This window comes from Leptodactylus fuscus, chromosome 1 (assembly GCF_031893055.1).
Source record: "Leptodactylus fuscus isolate aLepFus1 chromosome 1, aLepFus1.hap2, whole genome shotgun sequence".
NCBI lineage: Eukaryota > Metazoa > Chordata > Amphibia > Anura > Leptodactylidae > Leptodactylus > Leptodactylus fuscus.
The window spans coordinates 78,731,994-78,752,500 of record NC_134265.1 but is presented as its reverse complement, the minus strand read 5'-3'; the positions used below and the strand labels follow the sequence as shown (position 1 = coordinate 78,752,500).

Here is a 20,507-nt window from a genome sequence, read left to right as displayed (position 1 = left end):
ATTGGAGTGTGCAGGGGGAAGTCTGGTGGCCGAAGCTGCGATGTAGGAGCTTTCACTACTACCAGGCAGAGTTGCATATAAGCTTCCTCCATGTCCAGTGCACCCAGCAATTCAGCCAAATGTTATTGAATTTCTTGGGTAAAATATGGATATTTAATATGTGTATATTTGTTTACAGTATCTGATATACTGTGTAAGTCCTGCTCATTTCTGCAGCTGCCATAATCACTTTGTCTTACTTTATGGAAAAGCAGCTTTTTGTTGCAGTTTTTTGAGCCAATGTCAGGCTTGGATTGAGCAGTATGGAGAAGTATAAGAACCTCCTATATATGTCCCATTCCCTCTGTAGCCATTCTTGGCTTTGGCTCAAAACACTGCAGGCAAAAAAGTTGCTTTTCCGCAACATGGCACATGGTGTCTTGCAGCAAAAAAAAAGGGGCCAGAAGTAGAAAGCTTTGTCTACTGTGTATTAGCCGGCACCATCACTGCATCTCAGCACATATTGAAGTCAGTGGGAACTGAGTTGTAGTGAAAGCGCCGGGTGACTTAACAGTGGATGAAACTTTCTGCTTCCAGCCCTGTATTGTGTACAAAACGGGCGCCGGAAGTGGCTCCGTACAGCTTATGGGGCCATTTGTCAGCCCCCTAGCAATCAGTTACTCATGTCCTATCCTGAGGATACACCATAACAATAATATATATAATTATATAATAATAATATATAATATTATATAATAATATATAATAATAAATATATTTCTATTATATCCAGAGATATCACCAGCTGAAAACACACTTTGGATTGTCAAATTTATAGGAGCTCCCTTTGACTATTTCACATCTGCATTGCACTTACCTATCTCTGAATGGCTACACTATAGGCAGATTACTCACTTTATGGTTTCTCAATTTGGCAATTTGAAGGTCTCCTTGCCTATGGTTTTTGAAAGAGTTTGTAAGACGGGTACTTCCACTGCTGATTTAATCTCAGGTATTTATAGGCTTTTTGCTTCCCTGGGAATGAGCGACCCTCCCTCCCATAAGTATATGGACCGATGGTCTAGGGCGTTGAATAGGGAGATTTCACCTGGCCAATGGCAGGTCATTTGGTTCTCCGTGGTCAAGTCCTCCACGTGCGTTAGCTTCAGAGAAACTCAATACAAATTATTAATGCACTGGTATCTCACCCCTGCTCTTCTGCATTCGCTTAACCCTAGCGTTCCACCTTTTTGCCGGCGTTGTGGGGCAGGGGTGGGTACGCTGTGCCACATTTTTGGGATTGTTCGGGTAACCGTCCCTTTTGGCGGGAAGTGCAGTCTCTTACAGAAGCTCTCTTTATTCGAGGGGTTCTGTTGGACCCTTACCTACCTGCTCAATCACACACATCTAAATTGCTCTTATACCTGTGTACAGTGGCCAAAACCCTCATTGCCCTACACTGGAATCGTACTCTACCCTCCACTGGTCCTGACTTAGTGGCCCGTCTGAAAGACGTGCGTAGCATGGAGTTTTTATGGACTTTTATGCACAATGGATACCTAACAAGTTTATTTATTTTTACCCATTATTGTTTTTTAAATGTAAAGGTGTTTGTTTTGTTTTTTTTAATTATACTTTATTTTTTATTACTTTATTTTTTAATGGCAAGAAATGGGTTGTTCAAGACAAGACACTGATGACCTATCCTAGGGCAGGTTATCAATATGATGTTGGGGAGTCCGACACACAGTCCAATCCCTTCCTTTGATCTGTTGATCTCTGACAAGATGGAAAATGGAAGCAGACAATTTTGTACACTCTGTAGCGGCTATGCCATGTTCTATCAACTGTTCTGTTACATCATATTTTCTCTACTTACAAAAAGATGTAGCTCAAAAGCTCTGCAGCTGACCAATGAAAATACATATAAAATGCATTAAATTACCAGGAATATGATATTTGTTTTACAGAAAACAATGCAAGTGACTTTCTATTGAGCAATCTTACAATTCTGAAACAAAATGTCAAGTACTGTACCTTTATTGCTTTAAACTTCGTAACATCATTATTAGCAAAGTGCTTCAAAACATGTCGGGCAGCAAATCCAAAAGAGCACAGACCATGTAATATTGGTCTATCAAACCCTGTGGAAAGAAACCATTGCAGAGAACAACTATAATTTCAGCTATTCTGTCTAATAATTATATTAACATACAGAGACACTGAGGATCCATAAAAGTTGAATTCTCATTCTAGTCTTAAACTCTTACATCGATTACACCTTTGATGTTTACCATTATTATAATAGAAAAATTGCTCCAAAACCTGAATGGAAATAGATTGGCAACAGACTATAATTTGATAGCCAGAGGCAAGAACAAGAACTCCATGGACATAAAATGTATCAGTGTTACAAGGGTCTGCAAACTAGATGGGTTTCAAGACACATCTCTCTCCTCCACTGACAAAGGTGCAAATGACCTTTACGTGAACAAAGACTGCCTATGCCTTCTCCATCTTCTGCAACAGAGGCTTGGATAGACCACACAGAACACATAACAGATCAACTGCAGACAATGGTGGGGGCAGTAAGGAGCACCTTCAGTCTATAGGTGACCTTGCTGGAAGAAGGCCTGTCAAACAGATATCTGCTGCTCTTAGATTCTAGGAATCCGTTCACACAAATGCTGAAATACACTGCTTGTTTTTCAAGGCTAGAAAAAGAAGAAATACCTGAACCTACAGGCAATCGGATAGTCATCTGGTCACATCCTGTTGCCATTGATTTTATTGTACAAAAACAGGATTAGTTTAGATCCTGTTCTTAAATGGCCAAAAAAAGTAGTGGTAATTATATTTTGCATTCAGCTGTACCTCATTTAAAGAATGCATATGGCAAAAATTAAAAAGTGGGGAAAATGTACAATTCCCGTTATTCCAGAAAACTGTCTTAAATGGCTTGTGGTCCAACTTTGTTGCACAGTCCTCTTTTGCACCAATGATGTGCCACTATCCTATTTCTGCAATCTGCTCCCTTCTTTTCACAAAAGTGGATGAAGCACAATGGAGAGCAAGAAGGTCTGAGGCCTTGGCCCAACAAGTTTACTATAACTCGTGCCTAGTTTGAGCTATACAGGAAATCTATGCAGGTTCCTGACTTAGATTTCCAATTTGTTGCATGGGAATTTGCTTGAATTATAAAGAGCCTTTTAAAAATTCAAGCACGATTAGTGCCAGCAGGACAATGGATTGTGACTGGTGTATAGAACACAAATCTTAATTCCAACCCCAGTAACTTTCAACAGCATGCAAATCCGTGCCGTGAACTGACTAAGAAATATCATCAGGAGTAGTAAGAGAAATCAGTTGTAGAGAGATCAGCAGAAAAAGGTTGTGAGGACAGGTAATGGTTATAATATACAAGGCACTTTGGCACCCTACACAAACTACAGATGTGTCATTATGCCTTATCTTTTCTTTTATCACACGATGATCAGCTTTTCAAGAAAACATGATTTCATTACATTGTGACAGAAAGTGATACTTGTCCATATGTTAACTGTATGCAGTGACTGTGATGTATACTGCGGACAGTTAATGTTCTCTTGGCATGTCACAATAATGTATTTAACTGGTTTCATGGGATTTTAGAGTCCTTACTCACATTCAAGCTAAGTTAAGGATTATATATATATATATATATATATATACACCTGTATATATATATATATATATATATATATATATATATATATATATATAGCATACATTGTCTATATTGCTCTCCATTGTAATAGGTAGTGGAGACCAGGAAAAAAAAAATGCCTGAGTCCCTGCTCACTAACAGCAAAGCATAGAAGGCCACTGACTTGGCTGGGTTTTCAAGGGGCATTTGGATCACGCCCATACTGTGACTGAGCTGCTACTGAAAACTGTGGGGAACGGCTTTCATTATTAATGACCACTGCTGTAACTTCTGCAACAGATAAAACCGTTCTGATCTCTACAGCAGCATGTTTTTAATCACACCCTGGACACATATTGGAAAGCAGCATTTTGTAGATTTATTGTTAGCTAGAAAATTCTTCAGCTTCGACTCTTAGGCTAAGGCCCCACAGGTCGGAAATGCCGTGCTAAAGTGCTGCGGGAACAACTGCGATGTGAATGCATCACAGTTCTTCCTACAGCGCTTTGAACAAAGTTCACGCAGTTTTCCTCTGCAGATTTTCTGTTACAATTATATCTACAGGGAGGCCACTGGCGTTTCCATAGATATAATTGACATGCTGCGATTTCCAAAACTGCACTGGTTTTTTAAATTGCAGCGTATCCATGCTGAGATTGTTTCCACAAAGTGGGCATGGGATTCGCATGAATTCCACCCATTTTGCAAGTACTTTATAATGCCGCAATTTTTTCCACAGTGTTTCTGCCGCAGTCCATATCGCAGCATTTCCGGCCTTAAAGAGGCTCTATCAGCAAAATCATGCTGATAGAGCCCCACATATGCGTGAATAGCCTTTAAAAAGGCTATTCAGGCACCGTAAATGTTATATTAAACTACCCCCCGTTTTAAAATAAAACCCTAAAAAAGAATGTAATCTACTTACGCATCATGCACGCTGGCCGGGCATTCAGGGTGCGCAGTCTTCTTCATCCACGCTTCTTCTTCCTCCGATGTCCTCGGGTCCTGTCCTCCTCCGGCGCTCGCGAACTGACATTGATATAAAAAAAAATGGCCTGGGCGCATGCGCAGTAGCATGTGGCTTCTACTACAGCTACTGCGCATGCGCCCAGGCCATTTTTTTTATATCAATGTCAGTTCGCGAGCGCCGGAGGAGGACGGGACCCGAGGACATCGGAGGAAGAGGAGACGTGGATGAAGAAGAAGACACACCCTGAATGCCCACCCCCGTGCACGATGTGTAAGTTGATCACATTCTTTTTTAGGGTATTATTTTAAAACTGGGGGATAGTTTAATATAACATTTACGGTGCCTGAATAGCCTTTTTAAAGGCTATTCACGCATATGTGGGGCTCTATCAGCATGATTTTGCTGATAGAGCCCCTTTAAAGAGACTATGTCTCCAGAACTGCAGAAAGATAGGTTAGGGTCACCTGAATCAAACTCTGTTTTCTCCATGGGAATCAGTACCTCCATTGCAGATATGTCACTGTTTTTTGCCCTCATTGTTCTTTGGGGTAAAGAGGAACATTGCCACTTACCTCTTTGGGCAACTGCCACACCCTCATTGCCCTAAAAAGCTAATTTTCATATTGACAAAAAAAGACATTATCTCGGCAATGAAGACACAGATTCACAAGGGAAAAATACCACTTAGTTCAGGTAGCCCTAACCATATCTATCTGCTGGGTTCTGGTTACAGACTCCTATTAAAAGCAATGGAATACACAGTTGCTATTGCATTGGCAGAAGTCCCTCTTAGTTATTGGGCCCTTGTGCATCTACACAGATTGCACAGTTTGTATGGTTTCTCAGGGTCTACAATGACAGGAATGCAATCTAATCATTTATATCAAACCAACATAATGAAAATACATAAAACGCAATGGGCACTTGTAGATGATCTTAAATCAATACAATCATTTTGTTCACTCACCTCCCAATGCAGCAAAGCTGGGGTCAATGTGCAGAGGATTCCAATCACCACTGAGGCGGTACAGAGCAGCCTGGAGGAGGAAGAAGCAAAAGCATCAATCACTGCTACAACTAATTCAATCAAAAACCTATCTTGGCTCCTACCTGACCAGGGTTAGAAGACTTTTCTTCCTTAATGAAATGCACTTAACTAAGCTTAATTAAAATGCAATGTTCTGCACTAATCAGAAGCTCATTTGCAGGAGTCTGTTAATCTTAACTCCATGGCTACACCTGCAAGAAAGGTTGGTTAGATAAAGAGTCAGACGTGCCTGCATATCAGAACCAGGCCATGCTGCATGTATATAGCAAGAGTAAAAACTTGCATCATCCGCCAGCTTATTTTATAGTTCTGCACAAACTATCACAAAATATCACATCAAAAGGCAGTCAGGAAAGGACAACGGTGGAGATTTATCAACCACTATGAGCAGATACCTGGCATAAAAAAAAAAAAAAAAAAAAAAAAAAGAAAATAAAAAGTCCCAAGCCTACAAATGTAAAAGGGCGCTTACTCAAAACTATGTTATATGTGATCCCTTTGTAATTAATGTTTGCAAAACATGAATAAAACGTTTTTTCTGATTTCATTATCTGAAGTAGAAAGCTTTACTTTTCTATGGACCTGAATTAAAGCAACACGCCAGATTTTTTTTTTTTTTTTTAAACAGCACAAGAGAGTCATGCAAGTAGATTCAAAATCTGTTATTGCAAATGTAGTCACCAGTGGCGTAACTAGGAATGGCGGGGCCCCGTGGCGAACTTTTGACATGCCCCCCCCCCCCCCCAACCGACACCGAAGAACTCGACCGACCCCCTCCTCTGCACTCTATTATGTCCCTTAGTAAGCCCTGCACACAGTATTATGTCCATTAGTGGCCCCTGCACACAGTATTATCCCCCATAGTGGTCCCTGCACACAGTATTATACCCCATAGTGGCCCCTGCACACAGTATTATGTCCATTAGTGGCCCCTGCACACAGTATTATCCCTCATAGTGGTCCCTGCACACAGTATTATACCCCATAGAGGCCCCTGCACACAGTATTATGTCCCTTAGTGGCCCCTGCACACAGTATTATCCCCCATAGTGGCCCCTGCACACAGTATTATGTCCATTAGTGGCCCCTGCACACAGTATTATACCCCATAGAGGCCCCTGCACACAGTATTATGTCCCTTAGTGGCTCCTGCACACAGTATTATGTCCCATAGTGGCCCCTGCACATAGTATTATACCCGATAGTGGCCCCTGCACACAGTATTATGTCCAGGATCAGCAAGTAAATAGGGCCAGTAATGGCCAATTTAAAAACAAACAAAGAAACAAAAAAAAAACCGCAGCGGTAGCGGCTGTCACCAGGCCCCCTAATGGCCCGGGCCCTGTGGCAGCCGCCTCTGCTGCCTCTGTGGTAGTTACGCCCCTGGTAGTCACCCATGTCTAGTACTTGTCCCCAAGTCTAGTACCTGCCCATTTTCTATTTCCTGTTTGTGCACAACTATTCAGAGCTCATAATACTAAATACCTGCCAGGATCTTACATGGTGAAGATGAAGTCACCATAGTCCTGCAAGCTATAGCAGCTTCTGCTAATAACACCGGGAAAGTAAATGGGGACAAGATAGATGCTAGAATGGAGTGGGTAAAATCAGGTGCAACCAGGTATACAGTGCCAGTGGATCCAGTAGGTGGTGCGGTTTCTTGTAGTAGGAGGCACCACCTGCTGTGTCTACGTCAAACCAAGCGGGTTAGAGTATTATATAGGGGAGGCAGTATAGATAGCCTCTACATCAACAATGCAACACCCAAAAATGCAGAGGCTCCAGGTGCGTTAGCTGTTATGGGCTGGCAGGTAGAGTCTGCCAGGCCACACAGTTAACAATCCCAGAGCCAAGGAAGTGCCACCTATTGGATCCACTACATGCCTGATTTAAAACATTCCATTTCAGTCTGACCCATGGCAACATGGTTAACTGACTGAGTGGTGCTATAGGCAGCAGAATATGTGAGAGGCAGAAGAGCAGCGAAGCATGTTGATAGAATAGATAAGGCAGAAGAACAAGGGGGCAGGACTGAGGGTAGATGCTAGTTCTTAATACCAAAGAGACCTCCTAAAAATCCATGCTTAAAGAAAAAGTCACATTGTGATCATGTGAAAAATTGAAGGTGGTGAAAGCAGGACAATATAATGAGTTAAAAAAACACACTCCTTTAAGTCTCCAATTAGTCTTCTGTCCCAGAGGTCTTTCACCTGTATACATTAGGTAGTCTGCACTGGCATTAATAACATACAATTAATCATGATATAGTATACTAAATGGCCTGTTTGGCTTTCCCATAAATCCAGGACACTGCTGACTGCACAGCAAGTTCCTCGGCACTGCCTAATCGGCCGCTATCCCTGTAATTACAGCATAAAGGTAAAATCAATAGTTCAGGCCAACAATGATTTTCCTACAGTATATTGCTGCCTATTTCACAAACTGAAAAAAACTCTCAATGTACCTCAGTAATAACTAAATGTCTCGAAAGATTACATTTATATCCAGACCTTTTTTTTTTTTTTTTTTTTAATCAAAAAAAATAAAATAAATCTAGAGTGAATTCTAGGATCTTCTCTTATGCATTTGGTATGGCAAGAGAAACAAAGAAACATCAGATAAATGTAGGGAACAGGTAGTAATATTGTCATTGAACAAAGTGTTGTAGTCGGAATCTGTGTAGATTCAGTTAAGAGATTTGTTAACTGCACTTTCATGATAGCGGCTGCAGAGACAAAGCAGGACACAGCGGGAATCAGAGCTAAAACATAAAGCAAGATTTGTAACACTTAAAAGGAAATTAAAGAAAAGAAAAAAAGATTAATCTATAAGAGGTAGATAAATGAGAATTAAACCTCCCTTTTATAATACCTAACTGTGGGACCCATTGGCGCAGATTTACTAACACTGGTGTATCGTACACAAGTCTTAAGAAAAGGCCTCTTCATAAATCAGTTGAACATCCCTGCGCCAGAAATGAAATCTACGCCAGTTAGGAATCGGCACCTCCATTATAACTTACAGCAGAAAACTCACATACTGGACCATATTTTGGGGATGTTTCTGAGATAGAGGGAACTATAGTACACAATCTATCTAGATGCTGTAAGGAGTGGGTGCGATATTGATAGCCACTCCTAATTACTGGTAGGTTGATTTTTGTTTTGCTTTTTTACTTTTTTTTTTCTCCATCTTTATTGAATAAATTTACTAATTTACCATGTTTGGGCAAATTGTGGCTTGGTGTAATTTTTTGCAGTCACTTTCTTTTTTCTTTTGGGTTCATAGTATGTCACTCGGACTGGTTTACTGTACTCTATTTATCCATTTATAGTTTGATTATTTTGGATCTCTATTTTCTTTTGCTTTAACTCTGTCCTGGTGTGAGGTCCCGCCAGAAGTGAAACACCTCAAAAGAGCGCTGCAAATGATCACTGGCCTCGGTAGTCGTATGGTGGGTTCCAATGGCGTCAGTACCCAAAATGTGATAAGCCACAGCTGTCACATGACCTGCTTCACTTGTAGTCCAGCCAGTGCCTGCACAGGATCGAACAGGGCACTCAAATCTAGAATGAAGGACTGGATTACGGTTTGTATAACTTTTTAATTATCATTTTACCCTACCCCTAGGTTTTTCTGTCCGTGTATGGGTCTTGGATTCGTTCCACAGCTCTCACATACGGTACTGTGCATACTATCAGTCCGACCTGCATGATCTACTACAAAGCGATGTGATCTGATGCTCCTGAAACAAGTCTACTGAATATGGAAAACAGCAGTTAAAGGGGTATTCCCATCTACATAATTATTTTTTAATTTGTAGATGATTAAAAGTTAAACATTTTTGCAAATGTAAGTAATTAAACATTCTGCAGAGTTTTAAAGATTTTCTCTAACTTTCTTAGTGGTGACAGTCTGTTATCTTGATCGGTTGCCAAGGATACAAACACTAATGCAGAAACTTTCTAAGGTCAGAAAATCAGCCATGATTTCCTTATTGTGGCTGGGATATCTTCTGATACATGTAGTGTCCCTGCCTGATAACCCAGGTACAATAAGAAAGTCATAGCTGGGTTCCTGACAAGTCCCAGACCATAGAAAGTTTCTGCATTAGTGGTCGTAACCATTGGCAACTGATCAAGATAAAAGACTGTCACCACTAAGAAAGTTAGAGAAAATCTTTAAAACTCTGCAGAATTTTTAATTACTTATATTTGCAAAAATGTTTAACTTTTAATTATCTACAAATATAGATATGATTATGTACATGAGAATAGCCCTTTAAGTCTTCAATGACCTAACTGCCGCCCACATACTGAACTGAACAAGCTGTACAACCAACTAAATATGGCTAGAGTTGCATTTTGTAAAAGACTTGATCAAAAAAGCACGACCATTAGAATCTGCCACAAACGTTTGTGATTTTCTCATTAATTTGCAGGGGTAACACCTTACTCCTCCAACGATTATATGAATCTTTGAACGACAACCAGTTCCTATTGCTATTGGCTCGATGTGTAGTGGGAAACCTAATTAATATTTGTCCAAATAATATCAAAAAGCCTAAATTACCCTGGCATGTGGTATTGATCTGTACAGAGCACTAGCATCACATCACATGTAGGATCACAATTTAGGGTTTGATATGTGGAAGTACCTGAAAATAATCAACCACACTCTCTCACATAGACAGTTACCTAAAGGCTGAAATTTTTTTTGCATAAATCAGGGTTTTGCTCAAAATCTTTTTCTGTGTTGCTCCATCCTCACCATCTTCCTAGAAAAAGGCTTTTAGAGGGGCTTGACATGGGTAGGGTTACCAGGCCCACAAGAGTTTACTGGCATAAATGATCAATGAAACCTTTGGCAGCTACAAGCTGGCATCGATTTCAGTGCAGACACATAGTATGGAGAAGAATGCCTTCTTCTGAATGCCGATTTTTAACCTAAATTAAAATCGCGATTAATTGGGCATTTTACTGTTTTGATAACTAATGAAAAATATTTAAAGTCACGCCACAGGGGCAGATTTTAAAGGCGGAGTGAGTTGTAGCCCACGGCTCAACAGAAGGTACTGCCCATTTTCTCCCTTTATAATCCAACCTCGTAAACATCCACCCTTACAGTTGATTACAGTGGCACAAATGAGTCTACAGGAGGTGTAGTATTTTTTGGGTGAACCTTGCAATATTTGTCTTGCAAGGTTTACCCACCGGTTTTGATCCAACTGAATACATCCCAGCCGGAACTGCTATTTTTATACTCTGGAGTCTCTTCAGATTGAAGAGTAAAATTAATAGAGGTCCATAGGAGGTGAGTAAACATTTACTGGGCTCTTGCATGGGTCCTCATCCTCTTCAGACCTCTTCCAGTCTCCTGAATGATGTATTCACGTGAACTTACCCTACCTCACCCTATAGCCTTAAACTGCAAACACACCTTAATTTGAGTGCTTAGCACAGTAGCCCAATGTAACAGGGTTGCCTCACAGGTCTGGATTCAGTTTTGACAAAGTACATCATCTGCACAAAATTTGTATGTTCTTCCCTTAATTGCATAGGTTTCCTGCAGGTACTCTGCTTTGCTCCACACTCCAAACACATACCCATAGGCAAACTGGCTTCCTATGAAGTTTGCTCTAGAGTGCAAGTGTGAGATTTGAGCATAATTACATGGTAAGGTCCATTGGATACTGATGTAAGTGAAGATGATCCCACTGTATATGTTGGTGTTATATGGCACCAGGAAAAAAATTGACTTTCACATAAAAACAATACATATCCCAAAACTAGTTAACTAGAACGCTCTTTGCCACTAATGGGTTAACACGTAAATCCCTTATGCCGAATTGAATTAGGAATGGTTGCTGCTTGCAAAATAAAAGCAGATAAAATACAGAGGATAGAATTATATTTAGATTGGGTTTAACGGAGTTTCAGCTTTTTATTGTATTACACAGCATAATGGGGGTGGTAATATACAGCTAAGAGTACAGTAAAGGATTTCATTCTAGGTACAGCAACAGAACAGCCATGTACAATCTTATTGATCATCTAGTATCAATTCTGTGTTTTGGACTTTATTGCACAAGCGCCAATGAGCTGACTTCATTAAAATCCTCAATCAATTACTCTGCAAGATTGACTTCATGTTCATGAGTAAAACTCATCCTAGAGCAACTATTCCCCTTGCAAGCATTTGTGAGCTTAGCGCATTTCATAATAGAATATTGCCCCATGAGCATTTTCCTTTTTCATGTGTGAAAGTATCTACTGCTATTGCCTAGTGGTTAGCGCTAACAAGATATCCTGGTAGGTATTGTATAATTATTCTTACTAGGACTTTAAATTGTCAACTGTGCTCAGAAAATACAAGAAAAGAAGAAAAAAAAAAAAAAAGAGAGAAAAGAGTGTCATGTCATTCGTATGAACAATGTGTATCGCTTTTGTTCCCCAAAGCCAGGAATGGATCCATCAGTGAAGAGGTGTATGGAGCTTCCCTTCACACGTTGCTGACCTGCTAGTTCTAATCACACCCGCCTCTTCCTCATCCACATGAGATTTCAGAGACAGCAGATGTGAAAAGACTAGGAATATGTGTCACTAACTCAAGGCCATACTCGGTTTTTTGGCGTATAACAGCGGTCACTTGTCCAAAACAGAATGTCCATTGTATTCACTGCATTAGTTATATGTGTGGTTTTAGAGAGATGGTCAAAGACTGCATATTGATATCCTATTCATAGGATTGGTGGGAGTCTGACACCTGGCGCCCCAACCAATTACTGTGGCACAGTTTCAGTAGATGAAAGTTGAAAGCTGCAATAGTACAATGTGGCTACAACACAATGTACAAACTTGTCTGCTTCAGACTCCATACACTCTGTGCAGGTGGCAACTAACCAGTGGAGGTGCTGGGTGTTGGACCCCAATGGATTTGATATTGAAGATCTATCCTAAGAATCGGCCATCAACCTATAATCTTAGAAAACCCTTTAAGCTGGGGCTTTATGCCATAAAGTTTTTTCTCAAACTATTTTTTCGAACTTGGTTGTGATAACATTTCTACTTGTGATGCTGAAGACTTGGTGCTCAATGGGCATTGCCTGTCAAGCATGCTGTCTATCTCCTTCCTTCTTTGGAATGCCTTTTGCCTAGTCTTAACCAGTTCTGTTACAGGTTAAGATAACATCTGAATGGGAAGCTCCAGAGCAGATGTCTAATATTGCAAACCCAACTTTTTCGTCTGGGAGAAAACAGTGGATACTCAATGGACCCCATTACAGTTAATGTGGTCCTTCAGGATTCATGTTTGTCAGTTGTTTTATCTGGATAAGTCTTTCTTGCTTAATCCGTTCTTCTGTTCCTATAACATTCCTAATGTGAACATACCTCAAACTGTGTAATGACAGCAAGTGACAGCAGAATTTGCTAAGCCGTCTGAATTTCTCAGCAGTCTGCAGATCATTCTCACAACTGCTCTATAAGTAAAGAATTTTTCCAGTATTCTCAATAAACAAAAGAGCTGCAGACATATTAACAGCATCCTAAAGCTACTGTCAATTCAGCGACTTGTAATATACAGTAAAGTATTATATAAGCCCTTAAAATCTGTGTGTTACACAACTGCAATTCTGTTTTCCTGACTGCCCGGTAGCTGTTAACGCCATCTTACCCCCTTTACAGCATTCACAAATAAGAAAAAGCCAAAACCTATGACCTTTCCAAACCCATACAAGATAATGAGCTACAGTTTTGCTTTCCTGAATTTCTTTTTTAATAAGAATGTGACATATTTTATATTAAAACACATCTACTTGGTAAAGCTTATTATATAAACAGGCACAAAATGCATAAAAAACCAATGTTTTCCCAATTCCACCTAATTATCTTAGTCAGGTGTCCTCTGTTACTGCCAACATCACTAGACAGCCAAAGCACTTCTGGATCTGTAGTCCTACTGTTCGGCTCTCTCGTCTTTTAGGGGGGAATCTTTACATGTTATTGCTGTAATACAATTACTCCGTGCCTAAGGGAATTTTATCATCATTTTATAGTCACTGGTAAACTACAGAAGAGAACACTATATAATCTGAAAATTGGTTTCCATGGGCAAAACACCTCTTAATTGTCTCCATGTATATGCTGAGTAAAGCCAGAAAACAACTATTCAAGTGTAACGCACTGCACTGTATCTATACACAGAAAACTAAAAGATATGCAAAACTTCTACTGATGATGGTCTCATTTATTGTGTACAGATAGTGGCCATTATACAGGAGATTGTATATATCATATGCTGTATATGATATACAAACACTCGGTACTTGTCTGTCATCTGTAAGAATTGTGAATAATACAACACAGATCCGCGTATTAGCCACTTATTCAGATAGTCTACATCCAGGTTTTTTTCTTATTCATTCCATGTATCCACTTGAACCTATGAATAGCTACATCATGCCAGGTAAAGTGTCCAAGGCCACAAGAGTCCCCCGGAGTACCTAGCAGCTCCACTATGACTAACAGAGGTGACTTGTATGTGAGGGACCTCTCTCTAATACATCTTTTTTTTTCCATTTCAGCATATGGATAGATGGGGGTTGTTCTTATACGACAACTCTTTTAAGGTGACTGTAAAGTGCACCATTGTGGACCCATTGTGGTGCTGCTAAACCATTTAGGCACGGGGCCACCCCTAAGGACTTTGTGCAAGCAGACTCTTTTTAACCTCCATGTGGACTTTGCTTCCACGAGTCCGCCAAGTTGCTAGTTACCGAGGTGGGCCTGGTTTAGTAGCAGCCGACCAAGCAGGTTAAGACTATGGTGTGCAGTAACACAAAAACAGGCAAAAAAACACATAAGATACAGGCTAAAATATACAGATCACAGAAGCAGAGTCAAAAACAGTTATCCAGGGTAGGACAACAGAACAGGTAGCAAGTATATTACACTACATAAGCCAAAGACTACGGGTAACAGAAACGATAGCCAAAGCCAATGTGTTACAGAGACAGACACAGACTAGGACATCGCTCAGACAAGGCAGACAGAGGGGCATATATCCTGTCTACAGGTAAATCACTATAAACTGTTATCACGTTGATACAGAATGCCTGACTAGCTGTTTCACATGTGGCTCACAGCTTACAACAAAAGCTGAAGATGCCACAGTCAAGTGGGAACCTACCTACACATCTGGTGGGCCTGCCATGCCATTTCACCTTGATGGTCATACATGCAAGTATAGTTACCAAGTCTGTTATTACTCTGACACCTGTGATGATGATATTTCTCTCCTTGCCCTCTGCACATATCAGGGCCTCTTAAGATCCTCTGATCACCTACCTACTAGCAGCAGCGAAATTCATAACAGCAACAGAAATAACAAAAACAACTTAGAGAAGAGTGCATAGCCCATACAACTCTCTTTTTCTCTCTCTATACTACTCTAGGAAGAAAACTTGTATCACAATTCACAAAATAAAGATATCAGATAATAAAATTACTGAATTGTGATGAAAGGAGCCCATTTGTGTATGCCATATTACTGAATCATATCATTCATATATATGATACTGAGAGCCTGGTGATACAGTACAGTATTTAAGCCACACGTAAGGTTAGCATTTTCCATTTAGTTTAGTTAGACTTTGATGCTATTTTGTGTGAAGTTAAGGCTGTATTTTATTTTGCTCATTTTTGTGCTTGACATAAAGGTTTATTTATTTTGCTGTTTTTCTTAAAGAGGACCTTTCATGGTTTGGGCACAGGCAGTTCTATATACTGCTGGAAAGCCGACAATGCGCTGAATTCAGCGCACTGTCGGTTTTCCCGATCTGTGCCCGGGGTGAAGAGCTATCGGTGCCGGTACTGTAGCTCTTTACAGTCAGAAGGGGTGTTCCTGACAGTCTGCCAGGAACGTCCTTCTTCACAGCAGCGCCTATAGCGCTGTGCTGTGTGACCGGGGAGGAACACCTCCCTCCCCTCCTGATAATATTTGTCTATGGACGAGCACTGTGAGCAGAGGGAGGGGGGGTTCCTCCCCGGTCACACAGTACAGCGCTATAGGTGCTGCTGTGAAGAAGGACGTTCCTGGCAGACTGTCAGGAATGCCCTTCTGACGTTGAAGAGCTATGGTACCGGCACCGATAGCTCTTTAAATAAACTGCTTTGCTACAAGATTTGTGTCTCTATCTCTGACTGGTTTGGTCCATACCACTGCTTCTACCGAGTTACCTTCCCCACAATGTGTTATTAAATCTACCTCAGTGGTATATGGGTGTATACAAAGGGTGGGCAGGGGTGAAATACTCTTTCCTGCCTGTGCAGGACCAAATGTTCATTTTTATTGTTTTACAAACTCTTGGTCAGCCGTGCATATGGAAGGGGGGTGCCATGACTTGGATTTAACCTCAGAAGCCAGCAGAGACACAGCTCTACAAGGCAAAGATAGAACATTCATATTTTCCTGATGAAAAGGAGTTGTTGATTTCCCATCTCAGGGAGTAAGAGGAGAGGGGGTACCCTGGCAGGAAGGAGTGGCTAAACACAAGTCATAAGAGACTATGATATCTTACAACTGAGGTCTCCTCTATAGAAGTCCGCTAACAAAACTGGATGTCTTCAATTCCATCAGAAGAAATCCTCTAAACTTCCAGGAAACAAAGACTCTTAAGTATTATTCTGTTTTATTCCTGTTATTTTTAAATCGGTTTGCTTTTGGGTCATATATGTTATTCTTATTTTCTAGTCATATATAACACTGAATCCATTGGATATTAAATTATTAATTTAAGGTTACTTTGTGTTTTTCTATGAACCCATTACCTGTTTTGAAGTGTATTTGTGTCTGACTGCTGGGAGCAGTAGTGTGTTTGAGGGCAAGCATGTCAAACTCAGGGTACCCCGAGGGCCACATGAGTAACAAGAGGTTGTTGCGAGGGCCGCACACAGCAGCTAATGGCTAGGGCCTAGGGGAAGGAAGGAAGGGCCAGACAGACATCAAAAAGCCCCCATCCCCCAGCACCCCAACCATTCCCCAGCACTCCAACCCCCCCATCATCATAAATCTATCATTTATCCCCGTAGGATAGGGGTTAAATACTTGAAAAATCACAATTTCTTCTGCAGAAGCTTACCTGCTTCTGCTCTTCAGCCTGCGCAGCGGTCTTGTGAGACCACGTAGGACGCAGGCACATGTCGGGTGCGGGCCTGATTATGTGGCCACGTCACCCGGCGTGTGGAGAGGAGGGAGCGGAGTTGAGGGAGGAGGGGGCGGAGCGGAGGGAGGAGGGGGCGGAGAGGAGGGAGGAGGGCGCGGAGCGGAGCGGAGCAGGCAGAGAGACCTGCTCTCTGAGAAGAGTGAGGGGCGGCCACTGGAGCAGCACTGCGTCCAGCAGGGCCGCCCCAATCCACCGCTCACTTTCCAAGTGCTGATCCTGAGTTTTGTACATCTGCGGCCCGCACAAAAGTCTCAAACTTTGTCTCTAAAGTTTAGAGACAAAGTTTGAGTCTTTTGTGTGGGCCGCAGATATGCCTGTAAAGGGCCGCATGCGGCCCGCATGTTTGACATGCCTGTTTTAGGGGACTCTTTTTGGTCTTCTGCATTTAATAGGTGGTGGCAGCGTGTATTTAGGGTGTATGGACTGTGCTGGGGTACGATAAATGCTCAGTGTGCTGCCTGAGTGAAGGGTGAGTGCAAAAATTGAGTTGAATGTGTTAACCCCTGAAGTCTGCACCTACATGACATGCAAGTACGTCCCATACAAGACAGTGTTAATGCAATAAAAAAAAAAAAAGTATATTAACGTATGTTAAGGCTATCCATTAACTGTAATATGTGGAGTATTGTGGAATCCATATACAGAATACAGATCTCCAGCAGAATGCAAGCACATACTCTGAAGAGATTATGTAGTGAGTCGAATAAGGACCTACAAAGCATATATTAGATCTATCAAGACTATAAGGTTACCTAGATGGTAATACTGTAGCATATTTGCCTGCTTTTACATTTAGTAAAAACAGGAGCTTCATGTTGGATGAAAAGTCTAGTATATAACAAGTACAATAAGTACATTAAGTACTTTGAAGGAGGTCTGCATTAGTGCTATTACCTCAAAATGGATAGAAAAAGATATATATATATATATATATATATATATATATATATATATATATATATATTTATATTAAACCTGTAGTTTCACTATAATATTGAGAGCCTCAAACACACACACATTCTATATGTGTGTGTGTGTGTGTATGTATATATATATATATATATATATATATATATATATATATATATATATATATATAGTTTTTTGGGGGGGGTTTTCTCACATCTATTATATATCCATCTAAGTTCTAAATTTTACAATATATCCCCAAAGACTGTTCTTTATGTTATGCTGTATGCATTTCCTCTTATTTACTTGAAGGAAACAAATAAAGCTTGTGGCAACTGGTAAGAAGTCTATAAATTGTGACAAGATTCACTGGCCCCAGAGCTTTACAAACCTCAAAAAACCTCTCCAACATGAAGTTGCTGACAGAAAAAAATGTACACAAATTAACATTCTATATCGCAGAGCAGGAATCATCTTTGTCATATGAGCCAAGAGTTTATGAATATTTTACTTAGCAAAGTGACTGTGGGATGGTAACACTGAATACATAAATGTTTTATACATATCAAGCTACTTATTCTATATACATAGATATATACTTAGTTTAAAAAAAATGTCCACCAAATAAAGTGAAGCGAATAACCAAACATAAAAATCCAAGCATATATGAACCGTTGTAAACTACTGTATGAACATAGATGGCACAAATCACATCACATCATACATATCACAAATTTAGAGAGGATGAAGGTCCTGGTTGGCCCAATACCCCTTCCTAACTCCCAGTAAGGTAAGCCTACACAAGTAAGGACCTCCATAGGCCAGGCACTATTAGCAAACAAGAGAAATAAGTAAGAGCCCAGATCTGCCTTTATGAGATGGAGATAAAGGCTACTGACTAAGCGCAAATCGCCATTTACGAACTGTAGTTAACATGAGCCCGCTCCAGCACTATAAATATTACAGAGATAGAGAGCGCTCTCTCGCTTTCTCTCTGCCGACTCCTATTTCATCAATACCCATCTTCATTTTGCCTCTTTCGAATATTTTCTTCCTTAAGCAATTTGCATGTATAAAAGGTCAGCCAAGACTGCCACATTACATTGGCGTTTGAAAGCAATATTGTGATGTATACCAAGATACTGAGAAAAGAGAGAACATAGCATTGAAAATGTAATGATGATCTATATGAAGGTCAAACATAAAATGGAGCTGGATGTAAATAAACAGATCAGAAAATGTGTATCCATTAGTTGTAACAGATTTAGGAGCAGTAACAGAAATTGTAGTGTTTAATCCCCTTTGTACTCCACATTTTTTATTGAAAGTTATGTATAGGGTTGAGCCGATCTTGACTTTTCAGGATCGATTTTAAATTCCGATTTCTGATCATTTTTCATTCGAACCCGATCTCGATCCCAATGCAAGTCAATGGGATTTTTTTATTAATCGGAGATCGAATTTTAAAAGCAATTCTATTCACTATACAGCATGGAATCCAACAATTGTTAGAATCCACGCTGTGTAGTGAATCACTAAAGTAGCCAGAGGATATTTTTTTAATCCTCTGGTTACTTAGTCCCCCCTGGTGTCCACTTACCTCCAGAGATGGCTGGTCCTGTGCCCCGTGCCTTCATTCTTCGCCTCGCTGCTGCTCCACACTGCTTTTCTTCCTTCGCTGCCCCCTCCCTGCCAGGTTAGGAGAGTGTGGGTGGGTTAGGAGAGTGTGGGCGGGTACTGGGAGGGGAGACGTCACGTTTCCCCACCCTTTACTCGCCCACACTCTCCTAAGCCACAAGCCCCGCCTACTTAGCGCTTTAAACACTAACCTGGGAGGCGGGGCAGCGAGGCAAGAAGAAGGAGGGCAATGGAGCAGCCATCTCTAGAGGTAAGTAGCTGATAGAGATATTAGTTTAGATTCCCATTCGAATGAATGGAGGCAGCCGGCGCACAGGGGGTTAAGGCTGTGTGTCGGCTGCTTCCATCCATTCCTATGGAACTGCAGCGGAGCCTTCACACTGAGTATACAGCGTATACTCAGTGTGAAGGCTAATCAAAGCACTGTGGGAAAAATCACCGATCTCGATCCCACATAAAAAGATCGTGTTCGGAATTCTGATGGCGATCGTGAAAATGACGATCGTGAAAGCGGGGGTCTATGACCAGCCGCAATAGTAATGCATAGAATCTCCCATAAAATAGTGAAAAAAAAGCTTTAAAAAAAAATAAAATAAATAAAAGTTTTAAATCACTCCTTTCCCAAGAATGCATGTAGAATACATATAAATAGGTATCCCTGTGTCTGAAAGTGCCTGGTCTACTGAATATAGGGTATCTGCAGTGCTCCTGTTCCATCGGGAAGGGGTTAATAGGAGCACTGCAGATACCCTATATTCAGCCAGGCTGATTTCCAAGTGGGGGAAAAAAAAAAACAGTCCTCAAGCTCAGGGAAAGAGCAGACAGACAACCAAAACACCCCCTCCCCTTTCCCAGCACCTACTGCACCCAAAAACTCTGACCAATTTAAATTTTTGAAATTTTCCAGTTGCTGCTGCATTTCCACCCCTAGGCTTATACTCGAGTCAATAAGTTTTCCCAGTTTTTTGTGGTAAAATCGGCTCGGCTTCTATTCGGGTCGGCTTATACTCAAGTATATACGCTATCTCTGGTTTTATACCACTTGGAAAAGTGC

General features: G+C 40.8%; 1 protein-coding gene across 1 annotated transcript in view; it reads right to left on the bottom strand.

Moving 5' to 3' along the window:
* The window catches only part of HSD17B4 (hydroxysteroid 17-beta dehydrogenase 4), a 249,032-nt gene that overhangs the window by 41,695 nt on the left and 186,830 nt on the right, over positions 1-20,507 (bottom strand). The window contains exons 18-19 of the mRNA XM_075272298.1: positions 5,602-5,671; positions 2,017-2,123 (exon numbers count right to left, since the gene is read on the bottom strand). Of these exons, the coding sequence (XP_075128399.1) occupies positions 2,017-2,123; positions 5,602-5,671 (177 nt within the window). The remainder of the gene's footprint in view (positions 1-2,016; positions 2,124-5,601; positions 5,672-20,507) is intronic.